The sequence below is a fragment of the Aedes albopictus genome, chromosome 2, assembly GCF_035046485.1.
Source record: "Aedes albopictus strain Foshan chromosome 2, AalbF5, whole genome shotgun sequence".
Taxonomy (NCBI): domain Eukaryota; kingdom Metazoa; phylum Arthropoda; class Insecta; order Diptera; family Culicidae; genus Aedes; species Aedes albopictus.
The window spans coordinates 475,876,873-475,899,935 of record NC_085137.1 but is presented as its reverse complement, the minus strand read 5'-3'; the positions used below and the strand labels follow the sequence as shown (position 1 = coordinate 475,899,935).

Below are 23,063 nucleotides of genomic sequence, written 5' to 3'. Positions count from 1 at the left end.
GTGATGTGAGTTTTTTGTACACACACATACACACATACACACACACGCACACACACACATACACACATACACACATACACACACACAGACATCACCTCAATTCGTCGAGCTGAGTCGATTGGTATATGTGACTCGACCCTCCGGGCCTTCTATCAAAAAGTCATTTTTGGAGTGAACATATAGCCTTTCCAGTACACTTAGTGTACGAGAAAGGCAAAAATACATGAAGTTGTACATTTGCTTTTTTTTCGATTGGGTATGTATTTAAATCTATTGAAGAGGTAGTTTTACCAGAGAACGGAATTTTATAACCTCAGAAGATATTTAAAACAGAGCGTCTAAGTTCGACCAAAAATAAGGTGTTTTTTTGGGATTGATCATATTCTTAATGTTGGAGGTTTTTCTATCCAAAATAAGATTTTTTAAAGTCGGTATTGAGTTATATGTTGTGTGTACATAACTGCTAGAAGTAATCATTATTTTCCAGAATTTACCCCGTACTTTATTTTTTTCGCTACAAATTATTGAAATGTTTAAAAAAAATAAAAAAAATGCAGTTTGTGCAGATTGATATTTTGTGTGCTATACTCATAGAACCATATTTTCAATAATACTAAACATTTTCCATATTTCTTCAAGCTGTTCTAAACTTAACTATATTGTGAAGATTTCATAGAAAAACCGGAATAAAAATACCAACCGTGCTTCGAGATAGAGCATTTTGAATGTTTATAGTTAACTAGCTGTCCCGGCAAACGTCGTACTGCCTGCCTACTGTGTTTTTGACACACCGCTCCGTAGGGACGTCCCCCGCAATGTCATCTGTATGGGAGCCCCCCGTTCCAGAGACCGGAGAGGTCTCACACCAAGCTAAGAACCTTCCCAGGCCTCAACAATGCCCACATACAAAATTTCACACCGATCGGTCCAGTAGTTTTTGAATCCATAACGGTCAGACAGACAGACAGACAGAAATTCATTTTTATATATATAGAAGATAGAAGAAGATATATATAGATTGATTTTCGATACAGTCCTTAAGGATTCTTTCGGGAGTCTCCCCCCTTTATTATTTCCTTACTACGACTATGCCTAATCCTTTCAAGGCGGGTTCTGGTGGCTTACAGTAGTAAAAAAGAAAGAATAAATTTAGATTTGATGACTGAGAATTTAGTATAGAATATTGATTATATGTACTGATTTGAGTACTCAATTGTTCTGCCCCTTGCGAGCCTTACTGGCTACGCCTATGTGTGATATTTTTCTCGATAATGCAAGATTCTAAGAAATCCTCTTGGCATATATTCAAGGAACTTCTTTAAGCATTCCTCCAGCCATTTCGGATGGGATTTCAGAGACTTATTATCTCCCGAAATACTTCTTCTAGAGATTTCAGAATCCTATAATGATTGCGTAACTCAATTTGCGTTAAATCAACCCAGCAATAGATTTTTGGGATAAATCCCAGGAGAAATTCTTAGGAGAATCCCTAGAATAATGCCGCGAGGTATTATAGTAAGAATTTCTGGATGAGTCATGGGAAGAATTGCTGGAAGACACACAGCAGAAATTGCTTGTGAAATCCAGCTGGAATTGCTTGAGAAAGGCCAAGAGGAGTTCCTGGAGGAATACCATGAGAAATTTATGGGAAAATCTTTAGATAAAACCTCTTGGATAAAAATTTCTGGAGGAATCACCGGATGAACTTCTGGAAGAATCTTAGGTAAAATCACTGTAGGAAATCTTAGAAGGATTCTGGAGTGTACCATTGTAGAAATTTCAACAGAAATCCTAGAGATTACTGGAGGAAACCATTCTGAAATTTCTAAAGATCGAGAATGTCTGGAAAATCAAAAGAAAAATTTCTTGAAGAAATACCTGCAGAAATATCTCGAGAAGTCCCTGAAAGAACTGGTAGAGGTATTCTGAAGGAATCCACAGAGCAGACCCAAGGCCCTGGTGGAATCACAGGAGAAGTTTCTGAAAAATCTCAGGAAGATTTTCCGGGAAAAATCCAGCAAGAATGCCAGGATAAATGCCTAAACCCTAAAGCAATCACTAAAATCATTCTTAGAGGTACGGTAGTTAGAATAACTGAAGGAATTCTTGGATAAAATCTCTGGACGATTTCCTGGATGAGTCCTTGAAGAAATCCCTGGCAGAACAACCGAAGCAATTTTTAGTAGAATTCCAGGAAGATTGCCCGGAAGGATCACAACAAGAAAGCTCTAGAGGAACCCCTAGCAGAATTTCTGAAGAACCACAGTTAGGAATTCTGGAGGAGTCTAAGCTAGAATAATTGGAAGAACCACAGGAATAGTATGTGAGGAATCCATGCTGGAATTTCTGGAGGAAGGCCACGGGGAGCTCCTGGAGAAATACCATGATAAATAACTGGATAAAATCTCTGAAGGAATTTCTAGACAATTCATCGGAGGAACTTCTATAAGAATGTCCGGAATATTGCCATGCTTAATCCTAGAAAAAAATCCTGAAGAAATCCCACGAGAAAACTTTTGGAGAACTCCTGGAGGTATTACAGTAAGAATTTCTGGAGGAGTCCTAGAAGGAATTGCTGGTAGAACCACAGTTGCAAGCAATTGCTTGACGGATCACAGCTGAGTTTTCTGGATAAAATCTCTGAAAATGTTCCTGGAGAAATCACTGGAGGAACTTCTGGAAAAATCCATGGAATATTGCATTGAATGATCCCACAAACAGTTCTTGAAGAAATTTGTGGAGGAATTCCTAGAACTTCAGGAGATTTCATAGAAGGTGTTTCAACAGAAATCATAGTAGGAAATGCTGGAAGAGTTTTAAAGATTTTTTTAAGAGTCCTTTTTTTTTAAATTTTGAACTTCTTTTTCCATTCTTTATGTCTTCCGTAGGAGTAAATGATTGAAGTGGTTGCTTCTTATTACTAGTTTCTAAACTTCGTCTATTTTTTGTGTTATTTTAATGTTTTTTTTTTTACCAAAAGGCTATTTGCAGTTCAGTAGGAATATATGGGCCTATCTTGATGCATAGGAAATTCATTGCCTGTATTTCCTAAGAAACCGCTTCTCTATGATCACAGTACGCAGTTGAACACGAAAATGGGCATAAAGATTTGTGAAAGAAATGAGAAGGTTTAGGGAACACCTAAAACTAGCTTCCCATCCAATTTTCAGAAGATCATTTGGTAATAGAAAAATAAATAGTGCATGTTATGTGTATTTTTCTAGATGCTGCTCCTCATTACTATTTCCCTAGCTCCGCCTATGTATTGTATTATTTTTCTTATAAAGTTCATCGTCTCAAGATGCTTATCGTGGAAGAAAGACATTATTTACCTGCAAAGCGGCAACTTTTGAAAAATATTTAAAGTCACCTTTCTCCCTCTCCCCCCTTTATTATTTCCTTACTACGACTATGCCTAATCCTTTCAAGGTGGGTTCTGGTGGCTTACAGTGGTAAAAAAGAAAGAATAAATTTAGTTTTGATGACTGAGAATTTAGTATAGAATATTGATTATATGTACTGATTTGAGTACTCAATTGCTCTACCCCTTGCGAGCCCATATCACTGGCTACGCCTATGTGTGATATTTTTCTCGACAATGTAAGATTCTAAGCTTCTAATTGGCGCAAGAAAATTTATTATTTGTTACTTTATGGTCAAGTTATGATTTTTTGAAATTTTTGGACGATTTTGAAATAATTGCCCCTTATTACTGTTTTTCCTAGCTTCGCCCATGATTTGCATTTTTTCTTGGAAGTACCTCACCTGAAGATTCTGACCGTGAAAAAAAATCATGATTTGCTTGCAAAACGGGGCTAATATAATTTTTTATATGTGTGGCAAACACATAAATGGGGTGCCCCCCATTTGCCCTTATCCTTGCTACGACTATGTTCGATATTTTTTCTAGCATGGTGAGTGTTGGCGGTTTCCAATGATGGAAGAAGATTGTAATTATATGGATTAACAGCAAAGATATAGGCATTTGAATTAGTGTAACGCTGTTTTTAAGGAGGTGCCCCTCTTTGAAGAGCCCCTTTTTATCATTTTTCCTCGCTACGACTATGTATGATAATTTATTATGAAAGCTGAGGCCCCAAGGTTTTCGGCAATATAAAAATTTTTACATTTGGGTTTAAAACGAAGAAGATATGATGCATCGAAAATTAGTGTAACGCTAATTTTAAGCACCGTCGCCTGAGAGTTAAATGTTCTTTTTCGAATGATATTTAATTGATAACAAACTGATTAGACAGTAGTGCGAATTCAAGTGCCAATCAGTTCATATCAGAGTGCAGATTTTTTACCGTGTACACAATACCACACGAAATAATCACTTTTAGGAATTTGGCAAAACAGACCCCTCCCCAACCCCCTGACCACAGTACAATCCTGAATATCTCCGGAATGGTTCCGGATATTACATGGCCACTTTAGTGAAATAAACTTGATCAATTTATGATGAGTGACAAGCAGGGCGCGGAGGCTAAAACATCCCGCATTTCGTCTTTACCGCGTTTTTGCATTTTTCTTTGTGTTTTTAGTTCGTACTTGGGTGGAACGCTGATGGAAGAGTGAACGGTCGTCGGTCGTCAGTGACAAGCAGGGCGCGGAGGCTAAAACCAAAGTATCTAAATACCAAGGTAAAAGATTCCCGCTAATATTCACGGATTAGTGAGAAAAAGAAAAAAGCAAAAAATAGTTATGAAGTTTGCGCTGATTTGTATGGACACATCACTATTTAGCAAACTTTCTTAAGAAATTAAGCACTCCCATCTTAGAAGCTATTATTTAATTGCATCTGACTGGATTAAATGTGACCTCCATGCAATAAAACAGAAAATATCGCCATTTGAATATCGGTAACAAATTTTTTTTAATTGATTCTAAACATATTTTTCCAGCATTTAGAAACATCCAAACTAACAAAACTTCACAGACTTTGCTGAAATAATGACATTTTAGTGTAAAAACACCAACTTTTCATAACTAACGCAGATGTGTTAGTGAGTCTCATTTTTGACATTTACGGGAATCTCTTACCTTGGTACATATTTATATACGGCAGACAATTAAACGTTCCATAATAAATACAAAATTTCCCATAAATAATTCGAAAAGTCCCAGTGAAGAAACAGGGGTGCAAGCAGTAATAAATAACAAAAGTTCCATAAACAAATTAAAAAATGCATAAATAAATCAAAAGTTTCCATAAATAATTGATTTTTGAGCAATTAAAAACGTCAAAAATGCAATGAATAACTCAACTGTTGCAATAAAAAAAGCCAATTTTCCCACCAAAAAACTTCGAATTTTCCATAAATAAATTCAATTTTTCCATAATAAATTAGAAAATTCACAATAAAAAAATATCTAAAAAGCAATAAAAAATTCAAAAAATGCAATAAAAAATGACGAAATTACCCATGAAAAACATATGCAAGAAAGTATGAGACAGTGAAATGCTGAATCGCACTTATATGACTGAAACGATTGAAAAGCTTGCGTAACTATGATTGCAATTTACCGAGCAATTGCTTGCTGTCTGAACTCGCTATCGCTCGTCGGACCTAAAAAAGGGATAACATCTATGTTTGCATTATACCAGGCAAATTCTTGGATCTGTGGTTTGCCTAGAACCGAAACGATGCAGTTGCGGTGCATCGGATATCGGAAACTTCGGCGGCCTTCTGCCGCCTCAGTTCCTCAATCCTCTATGCGGCTTCGCCGCATGGTCTACATATTTTTTTGCCTCAAAATGCATTTACGTTTATTGCTCATTTTTTGACTTTTACTGATAATTTATTTTTATGTTTATTGCACTTTTTAAATTATTTATTGCTTTTTAGATATTTTTTTATTGTGAATTTTCTAATTTATTATGGAAAAATTGAATTTATTTATGGAAAATTCGAAGTTTTTTGGTGGGAAAATTGGCTTTTTTTATTGCAACAGTTGAATTATTCATTGCATTTTTGACGTTTTTAATTGCTCAAAAATCAATTATTTATGGAAACTTTTGATTTATTTATGCATTTTTTAATTTGTTTATGGAACTTTTGTTATTTATTACTGCTTGCACCCCTGTTTCTTCACTGGGACTTTCGTAATTATTTATTAAGAATGATCACTTTCTTATGAGTCGTTTATATTTTAGCCATTTATATACTTTGGGCTAAAACATGCCGCATTTCGTCTTTACCGCGTTTTTGCATTTTTCTTTGTGTTTTTGTTCGTACTTGAGTGGAACGCTGATGGAAGAGTGAACCGCATTTCATCGTTACCGCGTTTTCGTATTTTTCCTTGTGTTTTTGTTCGCACTTTGTGTTAACAATCGACGATGGCTCGGTGGCAAGAGACCACATTGCCCGCGTCGTGGTGCTCGTGTTCGTCGTTATTCCGAGTTCGGAAATGCTAGTATCCAAAAGATTGTTTTTCAGTGCGTCGGGTATTCTCGCTTATGTATTTTTTTCGGATTCTTCGATGGACGATCGGAGAATCAGCGAGTGGTGTGAACGAGTGCACATTTAATATGGTTTGGACCGTTTGCATGCTGAGACCAAAGCCAAACATAGAAAACCAGCTGGTCAGGATTACCCGGTGAGTTCGTTCCATATTATTACTTTTTATATTTGAACATGACATATATGGGGATTTTGGAGGGGTAGCCTAAGGAAGTTAAATGAACTAGTTTCCGGGCAAATGTTCGTGGGGTGGCCAGACTTTGTCACGAGATAACAATTATCATGTTGTTTTCCGAAGGTCTCCAGTGAATTTAGCTTACCCTGCTACAACAAACCATCAGGTAGATCATTCCGTTCCGGTATGACTCTGCAGCCATAGGTAATCCTTGCGCTGATGGTGGGTACACAATCATCATCATCATAAACTTGATCAATTTATGATCGATTGAGGGCAACTTCAAAAAAAAATCAGATGAAAATTGACGAAATGCCAGCATTTTTCAAATGAGTTGTCGGGGGTCGGGTACGTGAAGGTTAATTGCACTAAATGTCACGTTTTAATTTCGCTCCACTTACGTGTTACAATTGTTCTCGTTTTGCGAATGACAAAGGAAGCCGCACCAAAGCTTCATCGCCGTTCAATATCCCTTCACCAGATTCACTTATCGACAGGGATTGTCGGCATGCACAGTGCGGTGCGAAAAAAGCCAGTCTTAAGTGCTGGTATTCCGTTTTTGATGAGTGACGTATGAGTGAGAGCTTCCGTAACTGTGCGAGAGAGAAATCGCTGTACTAGTTCTACGGAGAGAGTGCGGAACGGAAATCGAACCCGTCGCGACGGGTCGTCTCCGGATTGGCAATCCATAACCTTAACCACTAGACTAACTGGAGACCCGTTGCACTATGGCGTATTATGATCTTGTGGGCGTACCATAGTTTTAAGTGCGACGGACAATTAATTTATATTATTATTGTTACCGCAATAGACTGATATAGAATTCGATGGACAATTATTTAATCTTATTATTTTAAGGGAATACTAGTGTTTTTTTTTTCTACATGATGACGCTTATTTAATAATTTATAATTAGATATCAATTTTGTCATGGTAAAATTAAAACTAATTATTACTCAAGGTTTCCAAACTTCAACGTTTTTATACTGGTACAATCTCACAAAAATGACTTCGTTATTGCGCCTAAAATGCGGAGTGGTTTTACCGGAATAATGTTTGGTATTCCGGTAAAACCACTCCGCATTTTTATTAATCGTGGAGGGGACATTCGTGCTAGAATTCCTCTTATGCTGCAAAAATTCTTCCTAAAATTCTCCGCCATTTGTTTCAGCGACATCGCCAGAAATCTCTTAATATTTTTTTTTCTTAATAATTTTTTTTTATGATTTTGTATTTGTTGTTTTTTACAGAAAGAAGATTCTCGTATGATTTCCTAAAATGATTCCAACAAAAAAAACTCAAAAGATTCTTTTAAGTATTCCTGTCCTCCAGTGATTTTTCAGGAATTCCTCATGAAATTTCACAAAGGATTCAACTTAGATTAAGTTGGCCTACGGGTTTTCTAAAATAGTCCTTCAGAAATTTCTTAAGGGATTGTGGCACAAATTTCCCAAATGGAGGAGAACGTGCCTCTGGAGCCGACCTACTGATAAGGGATTGTTTAATACATTTTTTCAAGTTTTGCTACATAAGTTCACGCTTGTACTATTTCATGTATTTCTTCGAACATTTTTGAAGAAATGTATCCACAAATATTGTCAGAATTTTGACCAGGAGTCTATCATTGGGATATATTCAAAAAACTTCTAGAAATTTCTCAAAAAACATGTTCTAGTATTTCTCCAAGGGAACCATCAAGAATTCCTCCAAACGATTCTTCTTTTTCAAAGTATGCAGTATGGAAAGTATTCAGACGTTTCTTCAAAAATTTCTGTAGTTTTTTTTCGAAATTGAGATTTTTTCAGATTGCTTGAATTTCTCCAAGATTTTCTTCAGATTTTTACTCCCCTTTTAAGGGATTTTATCTGAAATTTATCTAGAAAGCTCCTCTGGAAAATCCTTAAGAAAATCTTATAGAAGTTGTTTCAGGAGTTCCTCCAATTGTTTCACCAAGGATTGCTTTGATTTTATTCAGATCTTCAGGGATTCCTTGAGATGTTACCCGTAGATTCTCTCCATAATTACTGCAGAAATTATTCCAGAGTCAGATCCTTTGCATTTTTTGAAGAATTTTTCGGCGGCGGCGGCGGCGGCGTAACCGGCGCAACGAAAAAAAAAATGTGCAATTTTAAATTAATTTTTTTTTTTTGTAATTTTCAATAAGATCTTATTTAACATTTGAAAAAAAAATCAACAAAGAAGAATTTTTTTTTGGTGCAAAAGCTACGGTTTGCGGAAGTTTACACTGAATGAAAGTTCATCAATTACATGAATTTTCGGGATTTTTTAATGACACAGGAATTTAGCTTTGAGTTTTTAATAGATTTATTTAGTGTGTCTTCCAGAAACTTTTTTGTACGATTCTTTCTTTTCTTTTTTTCTTCATTCTTGGCATCTTCAGGAATTCCTTTGAGATTGTTAGACATTTCTTACAAAACAAAACAATAAAGAATAAAAATAAAAATAAAACATAAAAATTTCCGCATTGATACTCTCAAAGAACCCGATCAGGAAATCCAAGAGCCGAAGACCAGACCATAAAACAACTATCTGCGTTTTTTAAGTTTAATTTTTTTTTTTTAATTTCCCCTGAAAATTACTAAATAATTTTAGCAGGAAGTTGTTCTGGAATGTCTCTAGAGCTTCCTCAAAACATTTATTATCCATACACATACCATAAAAAAATCTCTCCAAAAATGTGATTGGAAATTTTTCCAATGTTTTGATTAAAAAATACTTTGAGTATCATAAATGTGATAGTTTCAAGGATTGTTCGATAAATTACTACAAGGATTCTATTATTTCGATTGATATTTAATTCCTCTATAGATTCAAGTGTTTTAGTTAGGCTCCCGACAAGGGTATTAGTCTCACATGGGTACCAAAATAACCTAAGACTAGAATTGAACATGATGCTATTGTACGGTTGCATGATTTCAAAACTCGACAATTACTGTGGCTTAAATTGATATTTTTAATATCCATATTCTTAAAAAATCAAAAGATTTGTTAAAAGTATCTTTGGAATGTTCGCCGTGATTCTTTAATGAGCAATTATTCAATTTTTATCTGTATTAACGAGATTTTTAGCCCTAGGCTAGTTCATCTCGGAACCCACGCTCTACTTCCCTTTCGAAGGTAAAATTCACATTTCGAGAGTTTGTCGGGAGTGGCATTCGATCCCAGGTCCTTGGCGTGATAGTCACGTACTTTAACGATCACATCAGGTCCGCTCCATTGGATGTGCACATCCAATTTTTTGTTCAGAACTAATCCTCAATATTTTTTTCACAAATTGTCTAAATAATCAAAAAATGTCTTCATATTTCTAATACAAAATCTAAGGAAAGGTTTTCTTACAAATCTTTTTGAATTTTAATTTTTAAGACTTTTCCTGTGACTCATGTGACATTTTAAAATTGTTACAAAGTTAACTATTCAGAGTGTGCTCTTTTAGTTCATGCACACTTTATTCCAAGAGATGTTTTTAAGTTTTTCATAAGAATTTAAAAATCATAGAGTTAATCATTAAATAATTCAGGATTCCTTCAGAATCTTCTTTTGAGATTCCTAAAAGGTTCCATATGAGATTCCTCCAGGAACTCCTGGTGGAGAAAAACCAGAAGGAACTTGCTTGAGTATTTTCTCAACTAAATCCTGTAGGAACTTCATGAGGAATGCCATTAATAAAAAAAAAATAATTGTTTAGAAAACTCCTTAATAAACTCTGGGAATTGGAAACATCTCAAAGGATTCCAGAATGAACTTCTGGAGAAAATCTAGAAGGATCTGAAGGGATTCCAAATGGAACTTTTGGAGGAAACCAAAAAAGAGTTCCTTAGATGAATCCTGCAAAGTATTCCTGAAGAAATTCCAGAAACAATACCTGATAAAAGCTGAAGAAATTCCAGGAATTTTTGAAGCAATCCCAGAAGTAGCTCCTAAAAAGAATCCCGGAGATGTTTTGTAACCTCTTCAAGAGTTCACAACTTGGAATTTAAAAATTTGATGATAGTTTTGCCCAGTGCCTAAAAAAATCAGCCCAATGATGTTCAATCAGTGCGAAAACGAACACAAATAAACGAATGCAGTCTCCCACCAACATGACTCCGAGAATGAACATGACAAAGAGAAAGCAAGACAATGAGAGCGACGCCTCGTAGTGTAATCAACTGTAGCTGAAGTTCTGTTTTGATCTTCTGTCCGAGCTCGGTGAATGTGAATATGAAATTTTTAATTTGGAAATGAATTTTTGTGGTTTTAGGCTATTTAAGGCACGCAAATATCGATATGTTGCCCTAATTATATTTATCATGCTTGCTTTAGGTGAATGGTATCCACCAGCAGCAGTTTTTGCTTTTAAATCGTGCTTAAACCAAAAAAATCAATTGAAGATGAATATGCTGACTTTGAATATTAGTGGGTGGTTAAAATTCAGCAGACAGCGAGACAATCAATTTTTCATCGCTTGATCTTCAGAGAGTGGCACACGGGTTATCGAGACGATAATCAAAACAAAAACAAATCTACGAAGCAGGAGTTACTAGGCGTCAGAGAGGATGACTGTTATTTGACAAATTAAGACACTGGTTTTGCCTACAAATAAATATGTCATTAAATGTAAATTTCCCACATGCAAATAATGCATTATATAAAAAAACAATCGATTTAAATATTATGGATTGGGGTACGTTCACGATAGATTGATGATAGAAGCACATCACTTTCGAAGATGGTAGCCCTCTACTGCTCGGCTCTATGAACCTCCAGAAATCTACCTACGATCCTACTTCGGCTGAAATTTCCGAAGAGCACAAAACCCGAGGAAGCACGTGACCGAATGGGGAGGTAGACAAACCGATCGAGCGATTATATCGACTTCCGCCTGCTGAGCTATATAAGGTCCCTCCCAATTAAGGAGAGGTCTCTTGATCCTGGGATTGCGTTAGGTGAAGTTTTTCAGGTTTTTACCAAAGTTCACGAGTTTGACTCACAAGTAGTGGAACGTTGAGTGATACGAGCTAAACGTTAAGGAGCTAAGACTCGCTCAGCTCAAGTGTTCTTATTTCGCGTGTGATGTAGATCGATCCACGATTGAAGATAGTGTACCGTAGTTAGTGTACCATCAACCAGTGGTTAGCCACGAGAAAACCACGTGACCAACGCCTCCCAGAAGACCGAAGGTACTGACAGTCACCTCCGGAGTCCATCGACCGTCCGTTAACATACGGTCACTGGATCCGAAATCTCGGAAGCGCCGTTCACCCCCCCCCCCCCCCCCCTTGTCAAGGGGCCGGAATCAACCTCCCACTCCGGCAGATACGTGCTGGAATCCCGACGCCGTGCAGGTCCACCGTGTGTAAGTAGAGCTACCGATCAGTGAGTGCAAATTAGAAATTAGACAGTTGCGAATAAATTACGAATATTTAGACATTTGAACCCATCTCCCTTGTGTCGCGTTCGTTATTTGCATGCATCAAGTGGTTGATTTTCAGGTTGAGAACTACGTGTGAAGAAGAGGTAAGTTTTCCTTAGTGCGGTGTGCTGCCGGCCCTGAGATCTAAAGAGGTGAGCTGGCCTAGGGCGTTCGGACGTCCATGCCACAGACGCATGGGCGTTATTGGTAGTTACAGTTTTTGGAGGAATATTGAAAGAAGTTTTTGTAAGATTTCTGTAAGGATCTCAGAAAGAATTCCTGAAGAAACCCCAGAATGAACTTAGGTTGGAATATCTCATGAAATGCCCGGAAGGAATTCCAGGCTGAATTTTTGGAAGGAGTTTCTGTAGGAAAGTATTCCTGACGCAATCCCTGAGAGAACTTCTGAAGGGATCCCGGAAAAAATCCCAAGTAAAATTGCTGGAATTGCCGGCCTTATTTTCCTGGAATACCTTTTGGAAGTAAAAGAAAAACTGAAAACATTCCTAGGGAAACTATTGAAAATCTAGAGTGAAATGCCTGCAGGATTCCCGGAACTACTGTAGAAATCCCGGAGGAAATCCCTTGAAAATCCAAAAGGAATCTCTGAAGGAATCTTGAGAGGAGTTCCTTAAGGAACATTTTAGGAATCTCAGAAAGGATCCCAGAGGGAACTTCTGAAGGAATTTCAAAATTATCTCAGACGAAGCTCCCTGAGGAATCACAGAAGGAAATTCTTGAGAAATTTGTGAGGAAACCACGGGAGAAATTCCCAGAGGAATCACAGAAAAAATACTGGGGTAATCATAGATTCCTGGAGGAGTCTCGAAATCTATTTTTAGAGAAACTTCGTAAGGAATTTTGAAGGAAATTAGGAACTCCTGAAGTAATCTCAGAAGATATTTCTTAAAGTAGGGGAAATTGTGTATTTTCGGCAGTTTTGTTCTCTTCGTCATGGGGTGTTTTTTGAAAGCTGTTGAACTCAGATTTGACCTCAAATCCTTCCTAGTCAAGCTGAATTATATGCCCAAGTTTCAGGAAATTTGGTCGACAAAAACCCCCATGACGAAGAGAACAAACCTGCCGATAATACCCATCGTCACCCTATCTCACAAAAAATCTCTGGAAAAGTCGCGAAAGTACTTTCTGGAGAAATCTTCGCAAGAGCACTTAAAGGAATCCCAGACAGAACTTCTTCAAGCATCTCAAGAGATACTCCAGTAAGAACCCCAGAGGGAACCTCTGAAGGAATCCTCAATGAACCCCTGGAAGAATCTCATCAAGAACTCCCAGGGAAGAAATGCCTGGAGGAGCCCTGGAAATTCGAAGGATTTCTTGGAGAAATGTGGGGTCCTATGAAAACAAAGAAGAACATCCCGGAGGGGTGCTACCATGTCGTCATCAAGTCATAAATCAGCATAATTTTTTACACATACACAAACTCTACATGTAGCATGCATGAAATCAAATTATCCATGAAAAGCTGGAGATTTTTTTTTAAATCCGTATCGTAAACAACAAGGCTATGCAATGTTTAAAAAAATTGTCTTAGGTACCGAGGCATGCCGTGCGCTATAGGGACACCCCCCAACAATTCATTTGTATGAGAGCCACCCTTTCCAGAGAGGGAGGCGTCTCGGGTCTTGTTAAAAACTTCCCGGCCCTAAAAATGCCCACATATAAATTTTCACGCTCATCGGTTCAGGACTATTGGTCCAGGACTAAAGGACTATAAAAAGATTTTGATGAAAATTCTTCTAGAATGTCATATGCAAACTGCAATGGTTCTGTCAAGAATCCTTTACTCGTTTAAGTCTTTTGAGAGAAGTCAGCGAGAATCCGGAAGATAATTAATTGGAACTTTATCACCAAAGATGTTACAAAACCCTTGGCAGGTGTGATCCTAACCGACCTAAAACTTTCACGAATAAATCATAAAAGATCTCAAAAAATGCACCTAGAACCAACCAACAATAATGTAGCGCCAAAAAATCAACTAATACAGAATGTTTGAAAATTCGACTAGTAGAATTCGAGAAGTCCACCAAAGATTAATTCAAAGTCCTCCAGAGATTTATTTAAAAATTACTTTACAGATTCTAATGAAACATGCTGCAGCAATGAGTCCAGAATCATCCATAAAATACTGCAACAGTATTTTTTTTTATCTGTTGACGAGAAAAACAAAATATGCCGTTTCCTGATCGGCGTGGGAAATTTTGTTCGGCGGCGTGGAAAAATTTGAACAGCGGCGCGCCGGGACGATTCGAGTGGCGGCGGCGGCGTGGAAAAAACGTCGGCGATGGCGGCGCGGCGCGGCGGCGCACACGTCTAATCAGCAGCTTTATCTGCAATTTCTGTATGGATTTGTGCAAGCATTTCTTTAAGCGGTTCTTTTAGATTTCTCCAAGAATCCCTCCAGTCATATCTGATGCAATTATTCCTTGAAGTTATTTTTTAATATTTTTTTTCTATGATTTAAGGCGGTACTTTAGGGAGTTTCATCGGTCATTTTTTGACAAATTCAACCAGTAATTAACTTAAAATATAACTTTACAAATTGTTTCAGGGCTGTTTATCCTGAAATGATCAAGAATTCCTTCTTATAATTTTCAAAAGTTTCTCCAGGATTTTAAGGGTTTTCTTGAGGCAATCCTCCAATGATTTGTTCAGAAAATCCTTCAGGGATTCCTAAAAGCATTCCCCACTAATGATTGTGTAATTTCTGAAAGAACTTCTGAAACATGCCTGGAGAAATAAACAATTTCGGTGAGGATCTCTAAAGGAACTCCAGGAGACATTTCTGATGGAATCCAAGAGAAACGAGCCTAGGGTCTGTAAAAATCGCTAGGAAAAAAATGTAATTTGGAATTAAAAGGTTTGACGTTTTTCTTTTCCTGAAGTTTCTCCAGAAAAGGTGGTTAGTAAATATTTCGAAATTCCCACGGCAGTTCTTTCAGGGGTTTTTTTAAAAGAATTTCTCTAAAGATTCAAACGTCAAAGATTACTTATTATTTGGAATTTTTTCAAAGGCTTTCTGCAGAAATCTCTGCAAAAATTCCTTCACGTATTCTCTCGGGTAATTCTACAAGGAATGCTTCAGCTATTCCTCCCCGAATTTCTTCAATGACGCCTTTAGGAATGCTCCAAGGATTTGTTCAATTTTTTTTCTAAGTAGAGAAACTTACATATTTTCAGCAGTTTTGTTCTCTGCGTCATGGTTTTTTTTTTGTAACTTGTTGAACTAAGTTGGCCTTAAATCCTTCCCAGCCAAGTTTTAGGCAATTTGGCAGAAAAAAACTCATGACGAAGAGACCAAACTTGCCGATAATACCCTCACCATATTATTTATATTTCCTCTTATGATTTCAACAATAATATCCCCTTTCACAGTTCCTGCAGTGATTCCATCAAAATTTTCCTTCAGAAATTGCTCACAGGGTTCCCTAAAAAAGTGTCAAAAAGGTTTCTGCAGATATTCCTTTAAGTATTCGTTCAGGAATTTAAGAAGGCCCATCCCAAGTATCATTTTTTAGTCAAATAGATTAGACAAGGTTGTTACAACCATCATAAAATCAAATTAAAATGTATCAAATTTTATAAAGGCTCTAAAAACCCCTACAAGACTAATTGGCCATCAAAAATGTTTTTTTTTGGATATGCTGTAAGCTAGCTAACTAGTATCCAACAAGAGCATGCTGCGAGTAACGGGTTCGAATTCTGATCGGTTCAGGAACTTTTCATGACGGAAATTTCCTTGATTTCCTTGGACAACTTTGTAACTGATCAAATCCAATTACAAATACAATATCATCATTGGGCGAGAAAGCTCTGTCCTCATAAAACACAAAACTGAAACTTGTGCTTTGTCACATAGAAGAGATGTTATGCCAATTTCTATAAAAAAATACTTGCACTTCCTTCAGGTACTTCCCTCAGGGAACTTAACAAACTCCTTTAAGGTTTCTTTCTGAAGTTTTCTCACGTATTCTTCCATGAATTACTTCAAAAAGTACTCTTGAAATGCCTTCTTTGCCACTTCTTCAAAGGTTACTTCAGGAACTTCTCCGAGAATATCCTGATGAATTCCTCAACGTAATCCTTAAGGCGAAACTGGAAGCATTTCCTCATTTTTTTGGTTTTTGATTTTTCTATAAATAACGAAGCAATATTTTCAAAATCGGTTTTCATACACATGCAGAGTATGGATCAAGGTATTCTTCTGATTTTTTTTTTGTGGTGGAAAATGTTTTCCATTTTTGCAGAAACCATTTTTTTGTAAAATTTTGTTCAAAAATGGCTTATGCAAAAACGAAAAATATTTTCCACTACAAAAAAAAATCAGAAAATACCTTGTTCCATACTCTACATGTGTACGAAAACCGATTTTGAAAATATTGCTTCGTTATTTAATAAAAAAAAATCTGAAACCAAAAAGTGAAGAAATGCTTCAAGTTTCGCCTTAATAAAATGCTACAAGAATTTCTTTAGAAACTCGTGAATACTTTGAATATTTCACCAAGGATTTCTTTAAAAATTAATTCAGAACAATTACAGTAGTAATACTGTCAAATTTTTCTTCAGAAACTTTCCAAGATTTTTATTTGATTCAGTAGTAATTAAATGATTTAAGGTAAACCCTTTTTTTATCTAGTTCATTTATTTGGGGATCAATCGGGTTTCACATTTTGCAGAGCCAAAGTTCAATTTTTGTATGATATGTACAAATGCAATCTTATATACCATAGTTAGTATGGGTCGGAGCCATGGTACTCGTGGCAGCTCGATGTTAGTAAGTCACAATGTTTTAAGGATGGGCTTGGAAAGGACTGGGGTTAAGGGTTCTCTGAAGCTCATCCGGGTGGTATAACCCTTGCTATTATTAACTCAGATAGATTAATTTTATCAAGAACAGTTTCGTCTGATGTCATATTTTTCTACTTTTGTATGTTGGATCCACAAGTCTATTTAGAGAGAGGAAGAAAGGAAGTAGCAATATGAATGAAGTACCATTGAACTAATTATCACTCCAAACTCAATCGGATTTGTAAAGGAATGTGTAGCAAGATTCGGTATTTTGATATTTTTTTTTTATTTGCCCCCTCAAAATGCAAAATTATACCAGAAATTTTTAATGGGAGAGGGAGACAAAATGTCAACATGAAATTTGTACCCACTTAATTTATTATTAAGAATTAAATATCAGTCTAAAACTAAATTACCCAAAAATGAGTTAATTTTTACCAAATACAGTATTGTTCCGATTTTATCATGCCCCTTTTCAAAAATGCTTTTTAATATTCCTCAAGATCCAATATTTTTAAAGTTGCAAAAAGCACCTTCAGCATTCATCTTGAAGGAAAGGGAAAACACTTGCTTTCAAATGTAACAGTAAATAAATGAAAAATGAAGGACTGACGTGTGGAGGGCGTGATTTAATCGGAACATAACTGTATATTCATATCTGTTTTATTACAAGATGTGCTATAATATTATTTCCCTTTCTTGTTTTTTTTTATATCTCATTTTGTTACAATTTTGTTAAACATCTAGCCGGCTGATTGCACATCATGTTATGAAATTATATTCGCCGGTCTTAAAATTGTTACAGTATTGTTCCGATTTTATCACGCCTCTTTTCAAATCTGCTTTTATATATTCTACAAAATCTATACGCATTTTCAATATGTATTTTTAATGTCTTAGAACGCACCTTTAACATTCATGTTGAAGATGAGGGGAAACACTTGCTCTCAAATGTAACGGCAAATTAATGAAAAATGAAGGACTGACACGCAGAGGCCGTGATAAAATCGGAACATTACTGTATTACTTTCTGATAGGGGAGGAATAAAACATTTTTCCCTTAAAAAAAACTCCCATTGATTAAGGGGTCTATGAAGTATAGTGTCACGATAGATGATGTATCCTGCGAAATAGTGGAGAAATTCGGTTATCTCAAATTCTTACAAACGTCTGACAACAATGTGAAACGTGAAATATAAAAGCACATCATAAGTCGTGTCCACTATGGGCGGCCAAGAAAGATTAATACCGAGCTAAATGTACGATGTATCTACAAAACCGCTTATGATACCGGTTGTCTTCTAAGGTCATGAGACCAAGGAGGACCTACTGGCAAATGGAGTATTCAAACAGGAAGTGCTAAAGACGACAAAAAAATCCTTTCGGAAGCGAAGAATAAAAAAAAAATAAGAGCTCGCTGCAATCTACGGCAAACCTTGCGGCTAACTCAGCATTTAAATCTGGAGGAATACGGTGGATGGGTCATGTTACAACAATGCTGGACAAAAGACCTGCAATGTATGTCAAACACATAGCAGGAACAAAAATAATGTTAAAACATTTTAATAAATTGATAAAAATGCCGGGACCATAGGATTTGATACTCGAAACAAGAACAATCAATGGCCTGGGAAAGGGACATTCTAGCTACCAAAGGCTGATAAAAGTTGTAAGAAAACAGGTGTATTCTCATCAATGTTTTGAAAGACTCACAATCAATGTAATTTAAAGTGACCAGACGTCCCGGATTGTGCGGGACAGTCCCGGATTCAAGCAGCCTGTCCCGCATTTACAAGCGTCCCGGAAACGTCCCGGATTTAAACAATTAGGCATTTCATTTTTAAAATAATCTTCTATCTTTCTTAGCTGATTGAAAAAAAAAAGAAGTTGATTTATAGAATTCTGCTTAAAATATTATACATATTATGCTTTTTTGATTTTCCATGTAAAAAATCATTCCCTTTGCAATTTGTTTAATGTATTTTATAAAGTTTTCGTCATTTCAAAGTCCTTCCTGCCTGATCATAAGCATTGTTCTGTGAGTTTCAAAAAATCTGAAAATTCTGATATTTTTGAGATTTTTCGAAATTTGTGCAATGGTGTTGTTTCCCGCGTAATGTTGCAACATTTACTCCTGAGAAGGCATCAAAAGGCTGTGCAAAAGGTGTACTGGAATTATTGGAAAAAAAACACAATTGCTACGATATTTATGAATAGTATTTGTAAAAAAATATTTTAAATATTCTGAATATCAATAAATATGGAACAGGTACTCCAATTGTTGATTTTGTATAGTGTCTTTTTTCATTATTTCCTTGTAGTTACGTAGCCAGGGGAAGGGGATTTCGGGCTATGCCTCTCTAAGAACCAAAATTTGTGGAACAAATTTTTAGATTAAAACCCTTTCTGACTAAAAAAATTTTTGGCTGCGCCGCTTTCTCGCGATAGCACTGCTGTATATGGCTGCATTATTCGTTGCTGTTTACGCAATGTAAGTACTAAATTTAAAAAAAAAATGTTCCATTAGACATCGAAAACCAGCCCCAAATTTAGTCCTTACTGGAAAAAACTTAAGTAAGTTTTAATGATTAACATGTTGTCCCGCATTTGAGCAAAATATATCTGGTCACTTTAATGTAATTATACATCGCTGTGGAAGAAAATATGCATGTTTTCTTACACAATGATACCTACATCAACCGCCAATATGAATGCAGAAATCATTGAAGTTTTGCATGCTCCCAGCTGTAAACGCGCATGCGTCAAAATGAAACGTCAAAATGTGCACCGAAACTGCATTGTGTACATTTGTCTGTGCTAGTCGCAAAAAGTAATCAGCTGACCGTAGTAGCAGTAGTCGAAATTAAACTCTCCAATCCGAAAAATAGAATCACTAACTTTGGAACTTAGTGCCCCGAATTGATAATGACCATCACGACAATCATCACCGGTTCAGTTTCAGTGTGTTGCAAGCATACCTCCACCTGATAAAATGATCCGTTTCTCGCTGTATAAACTGGTTATGCTGTTGTTTTTCATCCTTGCCTTCTACTACATAGCCCGGTGGCAAATTGTTTTACATAATGGCAACGAGTCACACCCCCAAAGATTCCTGCACACATGCAACGTTTCGGAAGCGTACCGTAACGAGTTGGAGCAATTGTTCCACAGGTAATTACGTCGTCGTCTAATAAGTGGTGGAAGCTAACTAGACATTATTTATTTCCAGGGTTCACGAGATCCTTGCGCGTCAAGGTGTGACGCACATCCTCTGCTATGGGACCCTCTGGGGTCAGATTCGCATGACAAAGATGTTGCCTTGGCGCAAGAAAGCGGAGTTCTGCGTGTTCAATGAGGAATTGATGGCCCGTGAAGAGGCGAGCTTTCTGCGGGCGTTCTATAGCAATAATTTGAAGATTTACTACATTCACTCGGAAGGACTGTATAGGATATTTGCGGAAAACCCCGATGTGGGTCCATACGTTGAGCTGATTGTCTTCCAACGGGACGATGCGGTATGATTATGGGTTACTGTTGAAAGGAGTATCATTGATCAATGTTTCGTTCCAATTTAATATACACACTCTTCTACTCAGGCCCGTGCACAGATGTGGCGCCAAGGGAGGGGGTTTTCCCAATTTCGGCATAAGGTGGACTGCCCATAACTGCGTATTTGTAACATTTGCATACTTTGATGGTATTGAGTTATTATTATCGGATATCACCATCAAATCGCAAGTACTTTCGACTTCCTGAATAAAAATTTCAAGTTTGTTCTAGGATTTATGAAAAAAAATACCAAGTCATTTTATCTCATTGACCAATGTAACTGCATAACAGTCACACTGGAAAAAAGGCTGGCTTTAAAGCGTGTCATCAATCATAATCAGGTTCGATTTATTTTCTGGCAATTCGTTTATCATATAAGATGTGCTGTAGTAAATTTTATTGCTAAACGATTGATAACCAATTTATGAGAAATTTTTAAAATTTAGGTTCATTTCCATACCATTAAAAGTTGAATCTTTGGGTTCCATTTTCTCCAATGCCTACTTTTGTTACTCTTATGCGATTATGGGCAGTGGAGGGGCTCCTAGTGTATGGCTCCTAGCGTCGGTAATTGGAGGGGGTTTAGCGCCCAAACCCATTCCCACCATTCCCTTGTACACGGGCTTGCTTCTACTCGTATTTTAAAACATCGCTTTTTAAAAGTTTATACTACTGTTAGGAATTTAAATAAATTATAGACTTTAGAGCGACTTCTACAACCCATTTCAATTTTGAATATTCATATACATGAAGGATGAAAATAATCAATGTTACTCCGCTATACTAAACAGACAACAAACTTATTGGTATCCTTATTCGTATTTTTTTCCTTCACAGCAATCAATGTATAAACGAGTTGGCTGGAAGCGACGACTGTTGCCACCGCACTGCGACTGGACGCCGTCGTTGGACTGCTTTCCCATTCATTTGCTGGAAGCTTCGTTGCCACGGCGCAAACTGGGCCGTTACTTCTACAGTGTGCCAATGGGAGGAATCGAGCTGCAGAAATACCACTACACGCAGAACTGGTGGAAGGATATTCGGGTGTTCAACTGTTAGAGTTGTCGAATTGCGAATAAAGAAGCAAATGAAATCTGCACAATTGAGATTTTGTAAGTGTTTCTTTTAATTAGGTGCCAATCCAAGGATGTTTTCGATCATCTGGAAATCATTTGACTCATTTGTCTATATCTCAGTTCAGAAGCCTAATATTAAAATGTGATGTTCTACAAACTTGTAGATTATCGTTTTTCCTACAAGTATAACCAAGGACGCCATATTCTAACTCTTATATTTACGGCGTTAATGTGTTAGTACCACCTACTCATACTAAACGATCGATTTTTTCGATCGTTTAGTATGAGTAGGTGTTACTAGCGCTCTCACGCCGTATACACGAGAGTTAGGATATGGCGTCCTTGGTGATAATTGTAGGAAAAACACTTATCTACAAGTTTGCCGAACACCTCATTTCAATATTATACTTCTGAACTAAGCTACGGATAAATGAGTCAAATGATTGCCAGGTGATCGAAAACATCCAATCATATACCACGGAAAGATAGAGTACATCAAAAACTGGAAAATCTGAGGCAATGCGGCATAGGGTAACAGTCGAATGTTGGACCCCTAGAGGATATTAGTTTGAATTTAAGTCAAAATCAAACAGATTCAGATGGTATTACACATAACACGGGTAGACATGAATATCATAATCATATTTTAAAACGATCACATTTTGATGTCATATCTTAATATGATATTGATGAGATTTTCAAAAAGTTGCCAAATATCTGCTCAATATCTCATCGTGATATGATTTTAAAATTAGTTCTTAATTTGATCTTTGGAAAGCCTAGTGCAACCCGCTGTATAAATGTTGAAATTTCCCGACATCGCGCATTAAAACTATTATAAGCTTTCAACTTTCATTATGCGCCGTCCCCAAATAACGTAACACTTCAGGAGATAGGGGTTTAATATTTTTTTATCTGTATTAACGAGATTTTTAGCCCTAGGCTAGTTCATATCGGGACCCACGCTTTACTTCCCTTCCCAAAGAAGAACTCACTTTTTTTTGCAAGTTTATCGGGATCGAATCCCATCCCAGGTCCTCGGCGTGATATTCAAGTGTTCTAACCATCACACCAGGTCCGCTCCACATTTTAATAAATTACGTAACGCTCCAGGAATAGGGAATACAGCCTAGCGTTACGGCCCATACAAAAAAGTTGGAGTTATCATACAAAAACACGTTATGGTGGCCGTCAGACCCTACCCAAGTAACCACCGTGCCGAAGCCTTATTACATGCAGATATACGGTGTATTTAGTGCAATCATTACTTTACATACAAACTTAAGGTTGATTTAAAGTGGAAGTGGGCAATTATAGAATCAAATTAAGATTATACTGGTATAATCTTGAAGCAGTTGCATAATTGCCCATTTCCACTTTAAATCAACTTTAAGTTTGCATGAAAAGTAATGATTGCTCTAAGTACACCGTATATCTGCATGCAATAAGGCTTCAGCACCGTGGTTATACTTGGGTAATGAACCAACCACCGTGTTCAAAAATGTCAAATTTAGCGTTACATAATAAATAGATGTTTCCTTATGTACACCACAAATTTTACTAACGAGCACTGGGAC

The 23,063-nt window shown here is 36.8% G+C and overlaps 1 protein-coding gene across 1 annotated transcript; it reads left to right on the top strand.

Annotated features, from left to right (window-relative positions):
- Window positions 1–19,659: 19,659 nt before the first annotated feature.
- LOC109622844 (uncharacterized) lies at window positions 19,660–21,516 on the top strand. Its single transcript, XM_029856121.2, has 3 exons — window positions 19,660–20,032; window positions 20,091–20,376; window positions 21,248–21,516. The coding sequence occupies exons 1-3, from the start codon at window positions 19,854–19,856 to the stop codon at window positions 21,467–21,469; spliced, it is 687 nt and encodes a 228-aa protein (XP_029711981.2). The 5' UTR covers window positions 19,660–19,853; the 3' UTR covers window positions 21,470–21,516.
- The last annotated feature ends 1,547 nt before the right edge of the window (window positions 21,517–23,063 follow it).

What these genes read in the sequence shown, in the direction of transcription:
- LOC109622844 (XM_029856121.2), top strand. Translation starts at nt 19,854, where the DNA reads ATGATCCGTTTCTCGCTGTATAAACTGGTTATGCTGTTGTTTTTCATC. An exon ending in TTGGAGCAATTGTTCCACAG is followed by an intron (nt 20,033 to 20,090) that starts GTAATTACGTCG and finishes ATTTATTTCCAG; the next exon opens with GGTTCACGAGATCCTTGCGC. An exon ending in TCTTCCAACGGGACGATGCG is followed by an intron (nt 20,377 to 21,247) that starts GTATGATTATGG and finishes TTTCCTTCACAG; the next exon opens with CAATCAATGTATAAACGAGT.